Below are 22,427 nucleotides of genomic sequence, written 5' to 3' on the forward strand. Positions count from 1 at the left end.
TGCAAATTCCCTCACTTGTTCTCAAAAACTGCTCTGAACATTGACAAATGTAATATCGCCCAGAGTGACTCAGTCAAAAATTTAAGTGTGATATTTGACCCCGATCTGTCCTTTCAAACAGATGTTAAGAATATTACTAGAACAGCTTTTTCCATGATTGCAACATTGCTAAAATTCGCCCTATGCTGTCTCAGTCGGAGATTATAATTCATGCGTTTGTAACTTCCTGTCTCGATTACCGTAATGCACTACTCTCCGGTCTACCGAAGTCCAAAATCAAGAGCCTTCAGATGGTACAAAATGCTGCAGAGAGGCTTTTAACTAAGACAAGAAAGTCCGATCACATTACCCCGATTTTAGCTAAATTGCATTGGCTCCCTGTTAGCTTAAAATGTGATTTTAAGGTTCTGTTGGTCATATGCAAAATCATGCAAGGACTTGCTCCCTCATATCTTTTAGATTTAATTTCCCCCTATGTTCCGGTCTGGAGCCTTCGCTCTGAAATGCTGGTCTCGTAGTTATCCCAAGACCCAAGAAGAGATCCTGAGGTTCGAGAGCGTTCTCCATTCGGGCCCCGGTGCCGTGGAATTCTCTTCCCCCTGAGATTTGATCTCCAACCTCAGTGGAAATGTTTAAATTTAAGCTTAAAACACATTTCTATTCTATAGCATATGAATAACATATATTATGTTGACAATATCTGTGTATTATTTGCCCTCATGTAGGTTTTAGATGAGGTGATGGTGTCATAATAGTCTGTGGTTTGCAATAATCTGTGGTCTGTGCAGTCCTTTGAGACTCTTTGTGATTAAGGGCTATACAAATAAACATGACTTGACAAAGAGCCTCATGTGACTGTACAGGCATGAGCCTTTCATATGTCACAAAAGTAAAGGACACTCGGGAGTGTTTACTTAGTCTCGAACTCCTAGCTATTTTCAGGCAGTGGGCAGGGGACACCCTGAAGTCAAGTTATAGAATAGAAGTGTGTTTTAAGCTTAGATTTAAACATTTCCACTGAGATTGCAGGTCGAATCTCAGAGGGAACAGGTCGCTAGCCAGTCGCAGTGCACACAGTAACAGACAATTCACTCGCTCATTCACACCTAGGGACAATTTGGACCAGCCAATCAACTTGAAAAGCATGTTTTTTGGAATGTGGGAGGAAATCATAGTGCCATAGTGATTTAGAGTTCTCCTTCACTGGTATCCATTGAAACCATGTTTCATGTAGGGGGTAGAACCCCTTCCCAAAAACCGTCTGAAGAGTAAAGGGTGCCGCCGGCTGTACTTGCCCAAGACACACCACAGGAAGTGGTGCCTCGACAAACCTAGTTATTAAGGTATCAGTGAACTGTAAACACTAGCAAATGATATCATCTGTGAAGAATTTAATTTTCGTGCTTATTGCGCAGCCTTCTTCACTCCAATGCAAACAGTTTTAAGTGAGGAACGTACATACAGAGTATAGGAAGATAATAGGAACTGATACTCTGACATTTTTGGTGCAAATATTCCTGAATTGTAACATTTTCTGTTACAGATGAAACTATCCGTATTTCAGGTAGAGTCTGCGAACTGCACTCCTACGTATACAATAAAATTGTCATCATTGTCATTGATATCAGTGTTGTGAAATATTTTATGCAATAAGATTAGACGTGGCACTCGAGGGTAAATAAAGGGTAATAAAAACTTTAACCTCGTAAGAACTGGTGTGCACATGCTTGGACATAGAAGCACATTAAACAAGAAGTTTGTGTCTTAGGAGGTTAAAGAGAATAAAAGAAAAAAGACTGTGAGGTTAAATAGTCAAAAATATTTACAACTTGCCTAGAGACTGGTCAAATTTCTAATAAAACTGCAATGAAAAACACTTAGCGGCACCAAAAATCCCCAAAGAAATCACAAGATAAATATTTTACAAGTATGTATTTTAGTTTGTGCAATAACAATTTAGTTGCAACAAAATGAGTCGCAATATGTTTTACTGTTTTGTGCACTTATTTATGCTGGTGTTGGCCCTTGGAATAAGCAACACTAAAATTACTGTAAGTGGGCAAACAACTTGGAAAGATGCTGAAAGAATTTTTGTGTTGTATGTTTGGTAAATAAAATAAATTTGTTTACAGATATTATCTGTGTTTTTATCCTACATAGTCGGTCTTGCTTTCAGCAAATCAGAATCAGAACCTCTATTATCACTGTGTTGCTACTGCAAAACTACTGTTTGGCAAAATATACAATGTAAAGACTCATAAATTAAACAAATATTAAGTATTCACCTCCAGTACACCTCCAATACAAGTATTCACATCTAAAATAAAAACTCTTCACAACCAGGATATTGCACTTAGTCCCAGGATATTGCACTTAAACCTGTGACAAGGTCAAAATGACCGCTAAAATAATCATTTGCAAAATAATTTGGAAATGAAATCAAAGTTTAAATAAAGTAAACAATACGATGTAAGAACATTTATCAGCATGAAAATAAAATACCCATTCTTCAACAACTGACAAGAGCAACTCAAGTAAAAACTACACAACCGGGATATTGTACTTATAACTGGAGTGTGCACTTAGAACCAGGACATTAAAACTGTGTTCCACGACTGCGGTCTAGTGTTTCATATATTATGTAGAAATAGGTGCCATATTGTTCTTGTGTTTGTTGGGTATATTAACGCTTAATAAGGAGAATTGCGTGTAGGGAGCAATTGGCTGCGGTTGTCAGGTACCTGTATGTAAATATCACATGTACTGTATTGTACGGTAAAAAGTAAACTAACTCTACTTCCACCCTGTTTTTTTAAATGACCTATTTCCAAAACCAAAACCAAACAACAACACAAAAAGTCCCAAGCTCATTTTGCTAACCCCTGCCTAATTGCCTTTTGTGTCTTGGAATTTTGAAACAATTTCAGTTTCTTTGAGATGTTTCGAATGTGGCAGACTTCTGTTTTGTAGACGGCAGCCAGATTGTGAGAAATCCTTTCCTAACAGGAAGTTTGGGGCGGATTTCCCTTCCCTCGGCTACGGTCCCCGTGGACTGCCGCAATTTGGGACAGATTTCCTCATCGCAGCTGACACCGAAAAGGTAGAAAAGGAACGCTCAAGCACTTTCTTTCCTGACTTTAACGCCGATGTCGGGAATGAGCGGACAACGGGTCAAAGTTCATGCCGCCGGGAACAATAGCAGGAAGTGCACAGGCACTCCGATGCTGACAATTGAAATAGTTTTCCCACCTACTGGAATGCCAGCCAGAAAGCCTCATCATCACTTTCATATTATTGCAGCGCAATAAACTTGATGTAGGAGCCAAAATGTACGTGTGTCTTGGATGGTTCATGTTTATGGATCTCTTGACCACCTGGGTCGTTAGGGCACCACTTCCTGTAGTTTGTCTTGTCCAAGTACGGCCTGCCGTGATTTAGGTTCAATCCACCGGGTGGCGCACGTTGATTTTTAGGTGTATTTGGGTAGGAAGCTTTTGTTCTCAGACAGGTGTCTTACTCGGAAGGAAAGGTTTTTGACCACTAAGCTAAACGTCTGTTACTGTACTTTTGACTCATGTGTATCTATTGTGCTCTGTGTATTTTAAGGAACTTAGAGGTATTCCCCAACAGATTTTTATTCCAATGAGGCATAGGATCTGTGGTCTTCCTTCTCAAAATTATGCAGATATGTTGCAAAAAAATCAACTTGGAACTAGGAAAATTTAGTCTCAAAGTTGACCTATTTGGTTTGTTTTTTGTACAGCTGTGACGTCATTGAAGTCACAGTGTGTAATATTTGACCACTATAAGGCACTGTGTTGCCAGTGTAAAAGCGAGGTCCAGTGCAACAGAGCACAGCGTAGAAGTTGGATGCAGGACAAACATGGTGCCGACCTAAGTACGGATTCGACTTTGTAAAAAGAAATATTTTCTCGACCCATCTTTTGTTATAAAAATTACCATTAGTATGATAGCTTATGTATTTTTGCCTGGTATTCAATTCAATGTTTTTTTTAACTGAATAAAACTTTTTGTACCACCACGAGGTGCTAAATATTACACACTATCCCTTTAACACTTGTCACGGAGAATTGCAAAATCTCAAAATTGTGTCATCTTTGTGACTAGTCAGTTTTTAAAATCTGATAAAATCTTTTGGCAATGATCTTTTATGAAATAACCAACATAAAATTGAATGGTCACCTTTTAAGCATTTTTCCATATTTTTTGGCCATGTTCGGTCTAGGGGTGGGTAAACTTATTTGAGTCTCTGTCCACATTGGGTTAAAAATTTGGCCACTTCCATCAATCCATCCATCCATTATCTGCATCGCTTATCCTCTGTAGGGTCGCGGGGGCGTTGGAGCCCATCGGGCAGTGGGCAGGGAACACCCTGAACTGGTTGCCAGTTGCAGGGCACTCAGAGACAGACAACTCACTTGCTTTTTCACACCTAGGGACAATTTGGACCGGCCAATTAACCTGGCCTGCATGTTTTTGGAATGTGGGAGGAAACAGGAGTGCCCGGAGGAAACCCACGCAAGCACGGGGAGAACATGCAAACTCCACACAGGAAGGTTTGATCCCCTGACCTCAGAACTATGCCGCACACGTGCTAACCACTGCGCTGCCGTGCTGCCCTTGGCCACTTCCATTTACGAAGAAATAAGACACATGCAGATAACTACATGTTAGTTTTCTTTTTATAAGTCTTTAAATAGATTAGCTTTATCCATTTTGCTTTAAAACGGTCATAATTAAAGCAAAGTAAGTTGTCGATGATAACAATTCACTGAACATTGTTTACAATTCAATTAGAGATCGCAGTCCAGGGTAAACATGTAATGAAGACTTAAAAGGGAAAAATAGGAAAAAAGAATCTTAGGATAAAAAGGCAAAACTATTTACAATGTAGCGCTTGGAAACTGACCCAAGTTGTAACAATAGTGCAATAAAAAGTAGTACAATAACATATAGCAGCAACAAAAATTCTCAAATAAGTGAAGAAATGAGTGGACAACACGCAACAGATTAAGGGTGATGAAAGAGAGGACACCCTGATATCTCCCCATAAGCGTGTCTAAAATCTGCAAAAGATCCATCTTCGAGGTCAAACATGGAGATGGCACCTCAGACTTGAGACAGATTGAAGGCTTTGGTTCCAGGCCAGCCTTGGTATAAGCTGTTTGTTTCACTTATCTGACCCGGTTTTGTACCACAGCCTGATAAAGTTCATCGCCGTATCGGTTTGGCGGTTTTGCCTGGAGGTTGCACACCATAAAACCAAAGCGCACGCACACGTCGGAACAAACGCCTCGATAAGTATATCGCGGACCTTTACGTAACAGAACACGAGCCAGCAAAACGTCGTGAAAACACAACGGGTAAGGAAAAAGGATCAGGAACGACCATCGTCAAAGAAACTGCTGACGTGATTAAAAATGATGAAATGTAACAAGAACATTTAGAGATTGAAAATTTTACAGTATAACATCAACGTGCTTAACAGAGAAAATCTAAATCTACTGTATATATTTTTGTAATTTTTTAGTGTGCGTTATCTAGCTTTATTTTTAAAAACGTGCTCAGATTCCGTTTTATTTTATTTTCTTCTCCTCAAAATGAGTATGACATAAAAATTCATTAATATTGTAATTACGACAAACTTGAGAAGGTATAATACAACAGAATAGGCAAGTGGTGCATCATTCTCCACAGAATGTGCTGCAGTATACTTAGTCATGTTGATAATATATATATAACTAATCAGGGTTGGGTAGGGTTACTTTAACATGATTACTTTCAATTACTTTTGGGTTACTCCAATACCAAATATGCTAATAAAAGACAATAGAAACGAAATATGAATAAAATGACTAAATTTTGTGCAGGCTTGGGGAGTAACGGAATACATGGAACGGTAAAAATGATGTTGGCAATTTAGTAAATTTGTCTCATAATATATGGTGTGGCTCTTTCCCAAAATAAAATTAATATTTTTTGCTTTTATGGCTCTTTGAGTCAAAAAGGTTCCCGACCCCTGCCTTAAGGCATAACATTAGTACATTAGTAGCTGGTGTTCCAATTAGATTCTGGGTTGGCGAGGAAGTGCCTGCTAGCAATGCTTTGGAAACATCACAGGTTTTACAAACCAATATTGGCAAGTGGGCAGTAATGGAAGTGTCACGACGAAAAGATGATGGAAATTATCCCCGTTTTTGTGTACGAATAAAAAGTAAAATGAGGCTATATTCCTAATGTTGGAATTTTATGAGGTTATTTATGTTTTTATGCAGTGCATCCGGAAAGTATTCACAGCGCTTCACTTTTTCCACATTTTGTTATGTTACAGCCTCATTCCAAATTGTATTAATTTAATCTCTTATCTCAAAATTCTACACAAAATACTCCATTATGACAATGTGAAAAAGTTTTATTTTTACTTTTTTTGATTTTTTTTAAAATAGAAAACTAAGAAATCACATTTACATAAGTATTCACAGCCTTTGCCATGAAGCTCAAAATTGAGCTCAGGTGCATCTTTTTCCATTTATCATCCTTGAGATCTTTCTACAGCTTAATTGGAGTCCACCTGCAGTAAATTCAGTTGATTGGACATGATTTGGAAAGGCACACACCTGTCTATATAAGGTCCCACAGTTGAGTGTGCATGTCAGAGCACAAACACCAAGCATGAAGTCAAAAGAACTGTCTGTAGACCTGCGAGACAGGATTGTCTTGAGGCACAAATCTGGGGAAGTATACAGAAAAATTTCTGCTGCTTTGAAGGTCCCAATGAGCACAGTGGCCTCCATTATTCGTAAATGGAAGACATTTGGAACCACCAGGACTCTTCCTAGAGCTGGCCGGCCTTCTAAACTGAGCGATCGGGGAAGAAGGGCCTTAGTCAGGGAGGTGACCAAGAACCCGATGGTCACTCTGTCAGAGCTCCAGCGTTCCTCTGTGGAGAGAGGAGAGCCTTCCAGAAGGACAACCATCTCTGCAGCAATCCACCAATCAGGCCTGTATGGTAGAGTGGCCAGACGAAAGCCACTCCTTAGTAAAAGGAACATGGAAGCCCGTCTGGAATTTATCAAAAAGCACCTGAATGACTCTCAGACCATGAGAAACAAAATTCTCTGGTCTGATGAGACAAAGATGGAACTCTTGGATGTGAATGCCAGGCGCCATGTTTGGAGGAAACCAGGCACCGCTCATCACCAGGCAAATACCATCCCTACAGTGAAGCATGGTGGTGGCAGCATCATGCTGTGGGGATGTTTTTCAGCAGCAGGAACTGGCAGACTAGTCAGGATAGAAGGAAAAATGAATGCAGCTGTATAAAGACATATCCTGGATGAAAACCTGCTCCAGAGCGCTCTTGACCTCAGGCTGGGGCAAAGGTTCATTTTTCAGCAGGACAACGACCCAAAGCACACAGCCAAGATCTCAAAATATTGGCTTCAGAACCACTCCGTGAATGTCCTGGAGTGGCCCAGCCAGAGTCCGGACTTGAATCCGATCGAACATCTCTGGAGAGATCTGAAAATGGCTGTGCACAAACGTCTCCCATCCAACCTGATTGAGCTTGAGACTTATTGCAAAGAAGAATGGGCAAAACTGCCTTAAGATAGGTGTGCTAAACTTGTGGGATCATACTGTATTCAAAAAGACTTGAGGCTGTATTTGCTGCCAAAGGTGGATCAACAAAGTATTAAGTAAAGGCTGTGAATACTTATGTAAATGTGATTTCTTAGTTTTCTATTTTCAATAAATTCAAGAAAGGAAAGAATTTTGAGATAAGCGATACAATTAATACAACTTGGAATGAGGCTGTAACATAACAAAATGTGGAAAAAGTGAAGCGCTGTGAATACTTTCCGGATGGACTGTATGTGTTGCAGTAGATGTTATATAGCCATACAATGGTTATTCAGGGTTGGATGGATTTAGATGTAGCATTACTGAAGGCCTAGGTGTGAGATCCAGTCCCGCCACTGCTGATTCGTGAATGTTGATGAGTAGAAAGTGTGTCTTTGTGCTGAGAGGACACTTCCTGTACGGTACAGCGATTAGCCCTCAATGTCTGTCAAGGCGGAAACGGAGCAGCACTTCACAGCCGAAAGGAAGTGAGAAAAAGTCCAAAAGATGGCCATGCTGCACACTCATCAAGTTTAAGGCAATGAGGGCAAATGCTGATTAGGAATTTGCTCCCCTCAACTCAGATGTTTTGGTCTCAGGAGAAAGACATTTCAGCATTTTAACAACCACTGTTGGGAATATCGTTACGTGGCAGCAGTATTTTTTTAATAACAGTAACAACCGTATTTTCCGCTCTATAAAAGCCTTCAATGTTTTGAAAAAGATGACCATGTCCTGATAATACCTTAATAAGCCTTATAAATCATTCAATATCGAGGCGCAACAGGTCTCACAACAACGGTAAGCAGCAGAAAAAGTAGTGCACAGTGCATGATGGGCTATAGTAACCAGCGTTTTGAATCCTAACCTATGTGTCAATCATCGTTTGAATTCGTCACTTTTGGCTAAAGTTATTCAGATGTGAAAGAGGCGGGTCCTTGTTAGTATTTACAGGCTTGTATAGGTTAGAGCGGGGTAAAACAATGCCAGCAATCGGCCGAAAAAGATGTGGATCACAAGTTAAGTTGGTTTACAGCCTAGAGAAAATTATTTTACTAGTTTATTTGTAAACGGGAATTATGGGGCTTAATAAATAGCTAGCAATAAGGATGTCTATCGATGCTGAAATGCTTTTCAGCGGATTTTCCTTTTATTTGTCATCATTAGAGCGTGTTTTGGAGTACGTAAATATTTTATAGGCAACACAGCGGCGCAGTGATTAGCACGTGTGCAGCAAAGTTCTGAGGTCATGAGATCGAACCCCCTGTGTGGAGTTTGCATGTTCTCCCCGTGCTTGCATGGGTTACCTCTGGGCACTCCGGTTTCCTCCCACATTCCAAAAACATGCATGTCAGGTTAATCGGACGGTCCAAATTGTCCTTTGGTGTGAATGAGCGAGTGAGTTGTCTGTCTCTGTGTGCCCTGCGACTGGCTGGCAACCAGTTCAGGGTGTCCCCTGCCCACTGCCCAAGGATGGCTGGGATGGGCTCCAGCACCCCCGCGACCCTAATGAGGATAAGCGTTGCAGATGATGGATGGATGGATGAAATATTTTACACTGTTGAATTCGCTACACTCACAGATACAAAGGGATCATGGTTGAGTGTTATCATAGAGTGTAATGGCTGCAAGACGAAGTCTTTGGTGAGCTACCTCAGCTTTATATTTTTCTGGTATTTTGTTTCTGACTGATCGTGATGTTTCTGTGATAAGTCTAATTTTAAAATACCAGCATATCTTGAGTCCCAAGAGTTTAAGCTTTCCACTGATATGTAGTATGACGTATTTCAGAGACTGGAGACATAGTACAGCCACCATGTCTGAGACACATATTTGCATTAAGGGGTTAATAAAGTTGACTGACCTATCTGACTGTTTTTTTGACCTTCCTTTATTATAGAGCTTTATAGTCCGGTGCACCTTATTTGTGGAAAATATATGACAAAGGACCATTTTTGGGGGGGTGCGCCTTGTAGTGCAGAAAATACAGTAATTATTTTTTCTGGCCTTACTATCAATGACAGTCAAAATGGATGGATATCGTACATTTTTGTGTGTTTTTAGGTAAGTTTTTGTGAATTTTAATCTACTTTTTGTGTGTTTATTATAATTGGAAATAATATCACCTAATGGAAGCATGTAAATGCTGAAAAGAAGGGGGCCACGGGCTCAGATGTAATTTCACCATATTCAACACAGTGTATCTTCTCTGAGAGGTAGGATCTGAACCATGAGAAGACGGTTCTTGAGAGGCCAATCAATTTTTTAAGCCGGTCTAGTAAGATATTATGGCCCACAGTGTCAAAGGCAGCACTCAGGTCCAGCAGCAGCAAGAGTGATGAAGCGCCAGGGTCCATTGCCAGTAGAAGATCATTGGTTACCTTAACCAGGGCTGTCTCAGTAGAGTGAGTAGCACTGAATCTTGATTGCATAGATTCAAAAAGGTTATTCTCAGATATAAAATCATTCAGCTGCTATGCCACAACTTTTTTCAGTACTCTAGAGACGGTAGGTTTGACTCAGGTCTGTAATAACATAAGCTTTCTGGATCAAGGTTGGGTCGTTTCAGTGAAGGTTTAATAACAGCCGCTGCAACTACACCTGAGGAGAGTGATATGTTTATAGCATTTAGAACTGAAGGTCCAAGGACCCCGAAAAGACCTTTACTCAGCGAATCCGGAAGCGCGTTAAACAGGAAAGTATTTGCTTTGGCCGTACTCACCACCTGAGTAAGATTATCAAGTAACAGATTGCTAATCGAGAAAAAAAAATCCCTGGACAGCCAACATGTCGCACATCTATAATTTTCAGACCTTTGATATGTGACGTATTTACATGGTCTTAAGAAATCTCTTCCTGTATGTGTTGAATCTTCTTATTATATAATACCTTACAGTCATGGGTTGAATGGGTAGAAATATCTGGAATAATCTGTTGCCTCGTTAGCTATGCTAGTTTCATCGATAATTTTGGGGGTTTTCTTTTGTGCCGCAATAACCCTCAAAAAATAGACTAATTTTGCAAAGACAAGGGCTGCTTTATACTTTAACAAACCGTCACACCAGGTTTGACAGAAAACCTCAAGCTTGGTAGAGCGCCACTTTCGTTTAGATTTCCTGCAGTCTTGTTTAAGTGATCTAGTTTCTTCAGTAAACCAAGGTGTGCGCTTTTTGGGTCGTGATTTAAGCCGTAGGGGAGCCAAGGAATTCAGGACACTACCCAGAGTAGCATTAAAGTCATTCATGAGCGAGTCAATAGAGCCTTTATATAAAAGAAACGACGCAACTACCCCTGAAAGAAGATCAGAGAGCTCAGAAACTGTACCAGTGCAAATATTGCAGCTGCTAAAACCTTTAGTTCCTTTAATACAACATTTAGCCAGCACCTCAAATGTAACAACTAAACATTAATCAGGAATAAGGTTAGTACACGATAACCCCGTCACATTTGAGGTTAAAACTCCTCCAGTGTGTTTACATCTTTATGAGTTGGCAAATCAATCAGTTAATTAAAACCCAAATGTGTCAATTAGAGACCTGAACGCAACAGCAATCAAACTGAGTCCCCCATAATTATTATTTTGTCTGCATAGGTTACAAGGTCAGACAACAGTTCCAAGAATTCATCTAAAAATGGTCCTGGGGCGCGATAAATAGCTTCTACAAAAATTGACATGAAAGAGGACCGCATGACGAGAGCCTCAAACGCATTATAATTATTAGAGGCAGAGGGAGTAAATTTGAGTACTTTTCCAGAAATAAGCGCAACACCGCCATCCTTCTTCAAGAGCTTGCTACATGAGGGCTCACATAATCTGAGGGGAGAAGGCTCATTTAATGGTAAAAACTCATCCGGTCTCAACCATGTTTCACGCAGACCAATCGACTTTGTAATTACGAATAAGATAATTGACAAGTAATGCTTTAGGAGCAGGCGATCTTATAGGCGATCTTTGTAGAAGTCGCCACAAGTATTTTATTGTTTCTTGACTAAACGCCCCTTATTAGGGGTTGGATCACCTCCCTGCTTTATGTCTCCTTGTGTCCTGCATTTGGTTCTGTTAGGCATTTTGTTACATTTATTCACTACTGACTCTGCCAATCAGAATGCAGAACACAATGCACATGCGTGAAGCAGCGAGACCGTGGAAGGTTGACTGCAATATAGCTAGGTAATTACTGTATGTATGCATGTGTTTGTTTTTAATTGTTTTTTTTTCTAAATTCAATCCAACTTGGTATGTTTAATTCTATGATGCATTATACTTGTCAAACTCATGACCTGCGGGCCAAATGTGGCCCGCCACATCGTTTTATGAAGCCAGTGAGACGCTGAGAGAAGCACAAGAAAAATTGGCTGCATCTTGTCAAACAATAACCTGCAGTTTTAAACATGGCCATTGGATGTCACCAAAGCCAAGCGGCACACTCACTGTGCCTGTATTTGCTTACTACCATTTTTCAACCAAGGAACATTGAAGAAACCCATCCCGATGTCTTTTTACTTAAATAAAAGTCAAATAAAAGCTATACGAAAAATCCAAAATTTTTAAAAAAAGGAGAACCTAGGTGTCTTTGCAGAAGTTTCAAAAAGCTCCCATTTTCTTAAAAAAAAAAAAAAAGAAAGACTTTTGAATTATTAAATCAATCATTTAGCATTAGCATGCTATTTATGTCACTTTCCGGTCTGCATTAGTTTCCTTGAGCTAAATAAACTGTAGTGGGAATTAATTCAATTGTTTGTTTTTACATATGCACAATTGATAAACACTACAAGAGGTAAAATCATACTGGAGTAAAAGATATAGTGAGAAAAAACTCTGTAATCTTTTTATAATCAAATCTTACATCCTTGAAATGTAATTTGATCGTGAGCCTCCAAAAAGACAACCCGCCATAATACACTTTTTATACCATGAATGTACTAGTCAGATCGCCATGAGAATGTTTTTTCTACCATGTGGGCACCGGGGTAAAATGTGTTTTGAGACCCAATATCTATTATGATAAAAATCTGAAATAAACATTACATTTTAAATTTTAATTCTCAACTAAAAATGTTCAAAATCCCCCATTTTAGTTTGCTGAAAAAGAGATTTCACAGACCCTGATTGGTGGGCAACCTGTACATGGTGTGCCTTGGCCCCCGCCAAACAGCAGGGAGGAATGAGACCCCGCAACTCTAATGAGGATAAGCGGTTGGAGAATGAATAAAGGTATAAACGTGTATTTAAATGACTTTATTTATATACATCCATAAATTTGCCAGTAAAATAACAGTGATAATTATAACATAACCCATAAAGTCGTGATGGATTTTGCTTTTATTTATATTTTTCTCTTAGAAGTGAAACACTGAGTCTGAGAGTAAGACATAAAAAACAATATATAATAGCAGAATGGATATACATTTAAAAAAAGGTTATAATACACAAAGCATATGTACAAAATTAAAAACATATAATTCAGAATACCAAATTGCACACACTGGACATACAGTCTAACAGGGGAAACAACCAAAAAAAAAAATTGGCCTTATTTTTGTAAAGGCAAATAATAGCTAACATCTTCCTGGGTGTGTTTCTGATAATGTGGCTGGGTCATGTAACAGTTACTTTATCTTCACAAACTCTTAAAAGTGCAAAGAACAAAATGTTCAGGTTTATGGATACAATGTTTAAAAGTAAAAAAACTCCACCATACAATGTTGTTTTTGGTTAAACTTTGGAATCATGGAAACTGCTCGGTCTGCAATAGTGTCTCAGAAAGTTTGAATATTGTGATAAATGTATTTTTTTTCTGCAATGCGATTAAAAAAACACACACACGTCAAACATTCTGGAGTCATTACACATCAACTGAAATATTGCAAGTGTTTTATTTTTTTAATGTTGCTGATTAAGAAGAAAACCCAAATACCACCCATCCCAAAATATGAAAATGTCTACTAGTAAGCTGTAAACCAGTGGTGGGCAAACTATGTCTCAAGAGCCACATACTGCCCGTCAGGCTATTAATTCCGGCCTACCAAATGACAACGGTAAAAATGTGATACAATATACAATCTGAAATGAAGTACCGGTACTACTAATAAAAAATATTTTGGTACCATTTTTGTCCTCCAGTGTCCCTTTGGAATTTTTCAATGAATAATGTGAAATTTAGTGCTTAAAAATCAAGATTTTTTTTATTTGATTAAATAAATCTATTTACAGGCTTCGTACACAATAATGATGGCCAAATTGGAGCAATTTTTAAGGACTATAGAAGCCAGTTTTCCAATTTTTCCAGTACGATAAGAAATCCGGTGTGAATATTTATTTTGTAGACTCACAACTATAACTGCGATTTACACACGTAATTTTCAATTTTAATCAAGACATGTGATTTTTAGATCTTGAGTAAATAGCCAATATATTTGTTTTTGAGATGTATGTCTCAATCTAGGTGTTGGGTAAAAATGATGAGTCGTAATAGTAATATGTCGCTTACATCTTCACAATACAATTTACCACAGGGAAACGCTAGCTTCATTTTTAGCATGGCCTATGATAAATGTCCATAATCGATACAAAATCCTTGCACTAATGCAAATTTCACAGTGCCTTGTTTAAGTGTAGCTGTGTGCAGCTGTCCTCTTGTGTGCACCCCTGGGGGAGAATGACCCTTCAAAGGACAATGCCGTACAAACTAAATGCCAGGGCAAAGAGCAGTAGGCATCATTTTTAAGCAGACTTGTCAAAAATGGCAATCATTTCAAGCATTTAAAAGCACTTTACCTAAGGTTCAAGCACTTTATAATCCTCGAAAATGCGACATCAAATTTCAAGCATTTGAGGATTTCAAGCACCTGCCTGAACCCTGTTTCTCGTGGGCCGCATACGGCTTAAAAAACTCGACTTTGACACTTGTAGGAGGCTGTAAACTATGATCAGAAATATTAAAGGAGGAGTGCGTAATTTGAGGTGTCCCTAGTTTAAAATTGAAGATTTTCTCTGTTAAGTATGTGGTAACAATGCCCAATGAGTTCAAAGAGCCTTTACTGAAAACATATGTTTTTCCCACAGCGCCTATCTGCTTTTATCTTACTTATATGCTCAGTGTTCTGGCCACAGGGCGCAATACTCTGGAGAAAGATGGCGGGGGGCATGTGGGGGAGGAGAGTGATTTCACATGCATACTTGTGGTTTTCTTTTATTTCAAGATGAAAATGGTGAAAGTAGTAAAACGACCGTTTCAAATAGTCCAAATGGCAGCAATAAAGGGATGAAAAAAAAAAGGAAGTGTATTCGGGCGCTTCTGAGACACATACGTACACGCACAACAAATGGAGCTGCAATGATTATTTCAGCCAGAAGATGGCATCTGAATGTAGAATATTTTAAAGTTACATACACCACCTTTAAGGTAATTAAAGACTTGCAATATTTCAGTTGAGTTAAAACCAATCTAGAATGTAAAACATTTTTGTTTTTGTAATTGCCTTACAGAAAATAAAGAACTCTATCACTATTCTGTGCTGTATTTTACCGCACTAATTGTGCTAGTCAGGGAGTCCTTCATTCATTAAATGGAGGATGCAAGATCGTAAAAGGGCAGTGCAATTCTTTTGTTCCTCCTGCAATTTCCATTTTTCTGAAATATTTTTCTTGTAGAACCCTCCCCCTACCACTGAAAGACAAAGCAGGAAGTAGGATGTGGCAAACACGCGTGGATGAAAAATAGAAAAAGGTACAAATCACAGCTCAAAAGAGTGCACGTGTTGCCTGATACAAAGCAGCTTTAAAACCTTGAAAACTTAAAGTACAAATTTTGATCAAGCATTAGAAACATTCATAAAAAAAGAGAAGAAAAATACTACTCAAAGGCAAGGGTGGGCAACTATTTAAAGTTGGGGAACACATTGGGTTAAAAATTTAGCCAAAGGGCCCAATCCTGGAGAACTATCAAATTGTTTCATTTATACACACAGATATCTAAGTGTTACATTTCTGTTGAAATAGATTAGACTCATCACATTGGTTTTGAAATTATCACAAGTAAAGCATAATCATACAAATAGGTCCCCGTTTTAGGCAACTCCGTTTGATATTTAAATTTGTAGTATTACTGTAGTTTCGTAGTATTTTTGTTGTAGTTCTGTAGTATTTCTGTAGCTTTACTGTAGTTTTATTTTAGTATTATTTGTGCAGTAGTACTTTTGTAATATGACACTTTTTTTTTAAACATGAGGCTCACCAAGTACGAGGTGACATGATTGTCCGTCATCTTGCTGCTATGGGTACCACCAACAACCAAAAACCTTGTCAACAGCTGGGTAAAAATACAGCTTTTTTATCACTTTGAATCTCCGCAGTTTGTAATCTTCACTGTGCTTTGTAGCATTCCTTTTCGGTTGCAATACACTATTGGTCGCCAACCCCATGATCCTGAGAGTTAATTTTTTTGTTATTGATTAGCGTAATGGGCTACCAGTTTAAAATGCATTCCTAAAATAGCAACATATATTGTTACAATGTTGTTATACTTTTACCAGGTTGCAATTATTAAAAAAAGAGTTAAAATAAGCCGAGTCAACCACTAAAACATTGTTTTTAAAGACAGTGGGCATGATTTCTCAAGCCAGTTAGAAATCAAACTTCCTGGAAAATCGCTATAAGCCATCACTGGCGAGTTATTTTCAGAACAAGTCCGTGGGCTACTTAGGTGCCAGTGGGCACCACAATGGAAACCACTGCACTAAATAATACAATACAGTAAAGAAAAGGCCTGAAGGAACATCATGGTATTTGAACACTAAATGTCCCTTCAGGGTTTTTTCTTCACTTTGAGATTTAAGTAAAAAAATCACGTGACTTGCTGTGCAAAAACGGTTACCCTCATATTCTCTCCACATCTCTAATGGCTATAGAATAAAATATCTTAAAAAGACCACTATGTTGGGTTAGTTCTTTGCATTTTTTTCACAGGGAGGTGTTAATAAAAACCACAAAAGTGTCCATTTCCAACGACGGTATCCGTGTGAATAGTGCTACAGACCCCAAGCCTCCAAATCCAAGGCAATACGCTCCTTTTTGGACGAATTCTCATTTGTAAACCAGCGCCTTACTGAAGGCGGCACTGTTCCCATTACAGAATCTTCTTCATTCTCCATTCAGCCTGTGAGCTCTATTGGAAGCTCTCGGCTGCAGAGCGCCTCCCACTGGCGAGCCAAAAGGGAGATGAGTCTTTCACGGCCGTCGGCTCCAGGCACATAAACGCACCACTGCACCTCGCCCTCGGCACCTCCGCAGCGAGGCGGCAAGGTCTGCTCCCCTTCTGTGCCAAAGTGGTCCATGGTGAGGTGGCACAGCAGGTCCGGACCAGGCAGGTCGTCAAACACCAATGTGAGGGCCTGAGGATACGTCTGGTAGCCGAGCAGAACCCGGTCCAGGTCGCGGATCCGCCGGGCTTCCCGGAGCTGGTAACGTTCTCTGCAGGAGAGGGACCACCAATCAGAACTAAGATCTTAAATGTATTCGCAAATTATTAAACATGCAAAATGCGAGGTATCAGTACAAGATTTTCGCATAAAATCAATATATATTTCATCGGTATATTCCAATTATTTTCCAAGATAATCTATTTTGTAGACAGCGTGACTGAGCTGTGACATAATCGGAAAAACACCAGCACCCTAGCAAGCCAGTTGCCATAGTGTTCATTAGTCAAAGAGGTTACGAGGGTGCAGCACGGCAGCACAGTGGTTAGCGCATGTGCGGCAAAGTTCTGTGGTCATGAGATCAAACCTTTCTGTGTGGAGTTTGAATGTTCTCCCTGGGCTTGCGTGAGTTTCCTCCGGGCACTCCGGTTTCCTCCCACATTCCAAAAATATGCATGATAGGTTAATTGGCCAGTCCAAATTGTCCCTATGTGTGAATGTGAGAGTGAGTTGTCTGTCTCTGTGTGCTCTGCAACTGGCTTGCAACCAGTTCAGGGTATGCCCTGCCCACTTGCTGAAGACAGACGGGAGGGGCTCCAGCACCCCCGCGACCCTACTGAGGATAAGCGGTGCCGATAATGGATGGATGGTTAAGTGAAGTTCCAATGCGTTTTTGTGGCGAATGCCTAGGTGTTGTATTGCAGGTGGATGCAGTAATGGTACAACAAAGGAACAAGGCTGCTCGCCATTTGTTTTACCATTCCTTCACCCACCTGCACCATGCCCGGGCATTCTCTTCAAAACAACCAAAACCTGGTTTAAAACACTCAAAACCTATTTGACTAATTAACATGTAAACCAATATGGTGACTGGCTTGCAAGGGTGCTTCACATGACGTCAGAGCTTAGGAGGTAAAACACAAGACTGACTGTCTTCAAAATACATTATCTTGGAAAAGAATTGGAATATACCAATGGAATACAGTAAGACCTCGGTTATCGCGGTTAGTGGGGACCAAGACCACCCGCAAAAACTGAAAATCTGCGAAGTAGCAACGCCACTTAAAAAAAAAAAAAAATCCTTATTATTCGCGAGCGAGCCCCTAACCCGCGGCGCGGGTACTTTCGGGCGCGGTACGCAAGACACCGCGACAAGCAGAGCGGGTCGGGCTCTCCGCGCGGAGGCCGGCCTGTCTGAAGCGCAGAATTTGTACGAGAGTCGGATTTGGGCACAACACCGGCGCGCGGTTTTGGTGCAGCTTCTGCTTCACCGCCGTAATGCATAATAGTCTTTGAGTACCGTCAGCAAACACGAGCTTTAACGTGCGCCACGAGCACCATGCTCAGCCGGGAAGGCTCTCGACTTACTCTGGCCGTACTGAGTGTACTGGTAGCCCACGCCTGCCACTGCTGGGTTCACGCGGCTTCCGCTTCACCGCCCCCTAACCCCCATGGGCCCCCCCCTACCCCTTCCCCCCCATATCGAGGGCTGTGTAGCGCCATGTAGAGCCATCGCGGCCCGAGCGGGAGACGTGACTTTGGTGACTTTTTCATCCGCGTAAACAAACGCATTTTGTAGAATACGATCGCGCTTTATTGTTTAAATAAACGCATTATATAGACTAAGATCGCCCAATTATTTTAATTAGCTCGCTTTATGGTTTAAATAAGCGTATTATATAGAATACGATCGCTTTTGTCGGAAGCGCAGCAGAATGCACGTTCACGCGAGGGGGGGAGGATTCTGTACGGGAGTCGGATTTGGGAACAACACCGGGAAACGAGAACGGCGTGCCGTGCTAGGGTCGTCGGCCGAGGGGGATTCCCGCAAGTAGCGACGCCCCTTAAGAATTTTTTTTTTTTTTTTAACCATTACAGACCGCGAAGCTCTGAATCCGCGAACGTCGAACCGCGAAGTAGCGAGGTCTCACTGTATATGTAAATGTTATGCACGGATCAGGCCTAAAATGTCAATCATTACGCTCAGGTCAGGCCAGACTTCTCTCTCAGTGACTTTTCAAAAGTAAATATATATTTAGAAAAATGTATACTGAAACTATGTGTAAATACTAAAAAAAAATTGGAGAAAAAAAAATGCATTTATTGAAAAAAAGCAAAAAACATTTTAAAGAACTCCTTTATGTCAGTGAATTATCCAGCTGTCATTGTTCTTCTTTGTCTGCCTCTCTCTATCTTAAAGAGCCGCACTACATTCTTAAGGACATACTACTGTCGTGGTTCATGGCCAGATTCTAACCCATTAAAATGAAGGACAGCCTTAAAATTTTCTTGTCAATTCTTAAAACAAATACAGCAATGGAGGAATATTGTTGGTTGCTGCAGACACAGAAATATAAACATTTAAATGTTTACCCAGCCATGTTTAACTTAGATTTTGTTAGACCAGCTTTAATTCATTATCATAAATCACCTCTCCGTCTCCCGAACCTTCACAAACTAAAATTAAATTTCGCGTTTGCTCTGAGCTTTGTCTTGAAAATCAAGTTAATTGGTCGGGTTTGGGCTGGGTTGGGCTTCAACACCTGTGGGCCTGGGTCTGGTCTGGCCGTATTTTTTAGGCCCGATCTTACCTCTGCCTTTAATGTCAGTCAGTTGCAGACGCGGGGCAACAAAGCAGAGAAAAAATCACCTGGACGGTGGCTCCTTGGCAAAGTCTGGAAGAGGATAGCTGACGTAGTCCTCATCTAATAGGAAGACATCCGTGCTGGTCAGTATCAGCGTCCGGGGCTGGAGGAGAGCAGATCTGTCACCAGCCGGGCCTTTGTCAAGTTGCACCTGTTAAGTAGATAGAGTATTGAGTTTTTGGGGAACTAGGGACAATTTAAATTGATTGTACACCTGAAAAACCAGAAGGTACAGCAGCACGTTGAAGGATCGTGAGGATGACAAAGATGAGGAAGACAAAGGTGCTACACTGGCGAGGTTTTTCCTTTCAGCCACGATAAAGGTCAAGTCTCCCATTTCCTCCTCGCTGGGATAGATGAACTTCACCTTGCTGCTGTGGACCAGCTCGTAGTTGTGCATCTTGCCTGCAAAGGGGCAGAGTTGAGAATAAAGTATAGACAAAATATATTTTTCAAACTATCTTGAGATCATGAAATGGGGTAAAGCTGTGGTCTGCAAACACCAGGACGCGGACGGGTACCAGACCGTCGGTGGTTTGATAGCGGGTCGGCCAAGGACACGACAGAGGGACCACATAACACATAACTCATAAGCGTTTTGCAGGGTTGGTACATCTGGCGAGATTGTATTTTTAATAACTCGGATGGAAGTGATCCAGCCTCAGAATTTTGAACAGGTGTCCAGTCTTTTACGGCCCCTGAACAACAGCTTCTTATGGATTTTATGAAGATTTGCAAGAAATTCTGAGAAAAATGGTTACACAAGCAATACTATCAAGGAAAGGGTGAATATTGTGCACCAGCTCAATGAGAATGAAGAATCCTTTCTGAGTAACAATGAAGCGCAGTCACCTTCGACTGCAAATGACATATGTTACCTGATCTACCAAAATGAGACAGTGAGGCAAATATCAAAATTTGGGTATTTGGCATCAATGAAAAGTATAAGAAATTAGCTTTAAAATGCTAATCAAATCATGGTCAAAGCTTTACATTGTTGTATTATTGATAGATCGGTTATATATCTCTAAAATAGTTCATTGTAATACAATGAACTATTTTAGAGATATATATTTCTGAATTACATTCTTCCATCCACCTATTTTGATCATAAACCTGAGAAAATCATGTTTTCTCTGCTTTTTCTGGTGTGATATTATTCAAATATATTTACAATTTAAGGTATAGTCTAAAGGTATAAGTATAATTTGAACAAAGGCATTTGTACATATATTAAAAAAAAATGACAAGACTGAATGACATTTTTAGCACATACAGTACAATTTTAGAACTCATTGTGGCTATTATTTCAAAGTTTTTCCCATCCCTGTATTGTCCTGGAAGAAGAATTTTGCAATCTGCTTGGTTGGTTGGTTGTTAATTTCATCCAATCAAAAATATATCACACATATCATTATGAAGTACTGATTAGCTGTGATAATGATGCGTCACCTGAGCTAGTGCTGGTAAACTGCGAGTAGAAGTCCTGCTCCGAGGGCTCCGCAGCAGGGAGTTTCTGCTGCAGACTGAGCGCAGACATCAGCTCTTGAAGGAAGACGCCTGTCCCGTAACTGTCCCTGCTCAAGCAGCAAATGATGTGCTCAGCCGAACAGCCTGCAAAGCCAAAAATTTGATTTTTTTGAGAGGGACACAGGAAAATAAGAGATGAGCATCACTAGGGGAGACTCAGCACTGTTTGTATGGAGAAAAATGGGCACAAACTATACTGTCTACATAAAAACCTAATCAAATAACCACAGTATTATTGATAGATTGGTTATGAATAAGTGATCAGATTTTCAAAGAACAAACTGGCGGACGATTTAAAAAAGGAGAGGGTCAGGTAAAAAGAGTGCAATATACAAGACGTCAAACACTGACCTACAAGTCTGAAGTACTGGTCAAACAATCCAACATTGACAGAAAGCAGATCGGAGAGTCGGATGGTCAGGCAGCAGCAAAGGCACATATTTGAGTCGGAAGAAGTACTCACATCCATTTCTGATAGACAAGATAGATATACAAGATGTTAAATGAAGGCACAGGGTTTTTTTCTCAGTGAAATGAACATTGGGGATAATTTCTCTCAGACGTCATCAGAACACTGTTCATTAGAAAGGACTTATTTTGGTTCGTTTTTTACTTTGGGGGATTTTTTACAGATTTTTTTTGTGCATCTCTAATCGACAAATTTAGAAAACTGTTACTGTGCTCTTTAAATAACTATTAAATTAAATTAACTATTGAAGGACGATTTAAATACTGAGGAAACAAAAACTAATTTTAGAGATAAGATATTTTTTATCACGACAGTGGAAGGGAAAAAAAATCGCATTTGTAAATTGTGGCTACTTCCTGTGGCATTCCAAATAATATTTTACAAAAATAATGAGTTTTTTATGTATTTATTTGTACATAGTTCTTGATGTTGGGACATATTATTAAGGGTGGGGGGAAAAGTCAGATTCTTATATGCATTGCCATTCTTACGTGAACAAATCTGAATGGATTCATTAACAAATTTTGATTCTTGAAATATGTCAAATAATATAAAAAAACTGATTATTACCATAATATCCAGACTATAAGCCGTTACTTTTTTCCCAAGCTTACAGCCCTGCGGCTTATGCAATGATGCGGCTAATAAATAGATTTTTTCTAACATCCGCCAGGGGCGCTTGAGCGGTAAAAGTAAGAGTGAGACACATGGAATATATGTGT

At 39.9% G+C, this 22,427-nt stretch overlaps 1 protein-coding gene across 2 annotated transcripts in view; it reads right to left on the bottom strand.

Annotated features, from left to right (window-relative positions):
• Window positions 1–12,865: 12,865 nt before the first annotated feature.
• Window positions 12,866–22,427, bottom strand: part of nisch (nischarin) — a 55,982-nt gene continuing 46,420 nt past the window's right edge. For both annotated transcript variants that reach the window (XM_088337596.1, XM_088337595.1), the window contains exons 22-26: window positions 21,588–21,707; window positions 21,159–21,320; window positions 19,921–20,111; window positions 19,712–19,857; window positions 12,866–17,113 (exon numbers count right to left, since the gene is read on the bottom strand). In XM_088337596.1, the coding sequence (XP_088193722.1) occupies window positions 16,795–17,113; window positions 19,712–19,857; window positions 19,921–20,111; window positions 21,159–21,320; window positions 21,588–21,707 (938 nt within the window). In that variant the 3' untranslated portion in view covers window positions 12,866–16,794. The remainder of the gene's footprint in view (window positions 17,114–19,711; window positions 19,858–19,920; window positions 20,112–21,158; window positions 21,321–21,587; window positions 21,708–22,427) is intronic.

The sequence above is a fragment of the Urocampus carinirostris genome, chromosome 6 (genome assembly GCF_059441175.1).
Source record: "Urocampus carinirostris isolate Australia breed hairy pipefish chromosome 6, RoL_Ucar_1.0, whole genome shotgun sequence".
In the NCBI taxonomy this organism is placed as follows: domain Eukaryota; kingdom Metazoa; phylum Chordata; class Actinopteri; order Syngnathiformes; family Syngnathidae; genus Urocampus; species Urocampus carinirostris.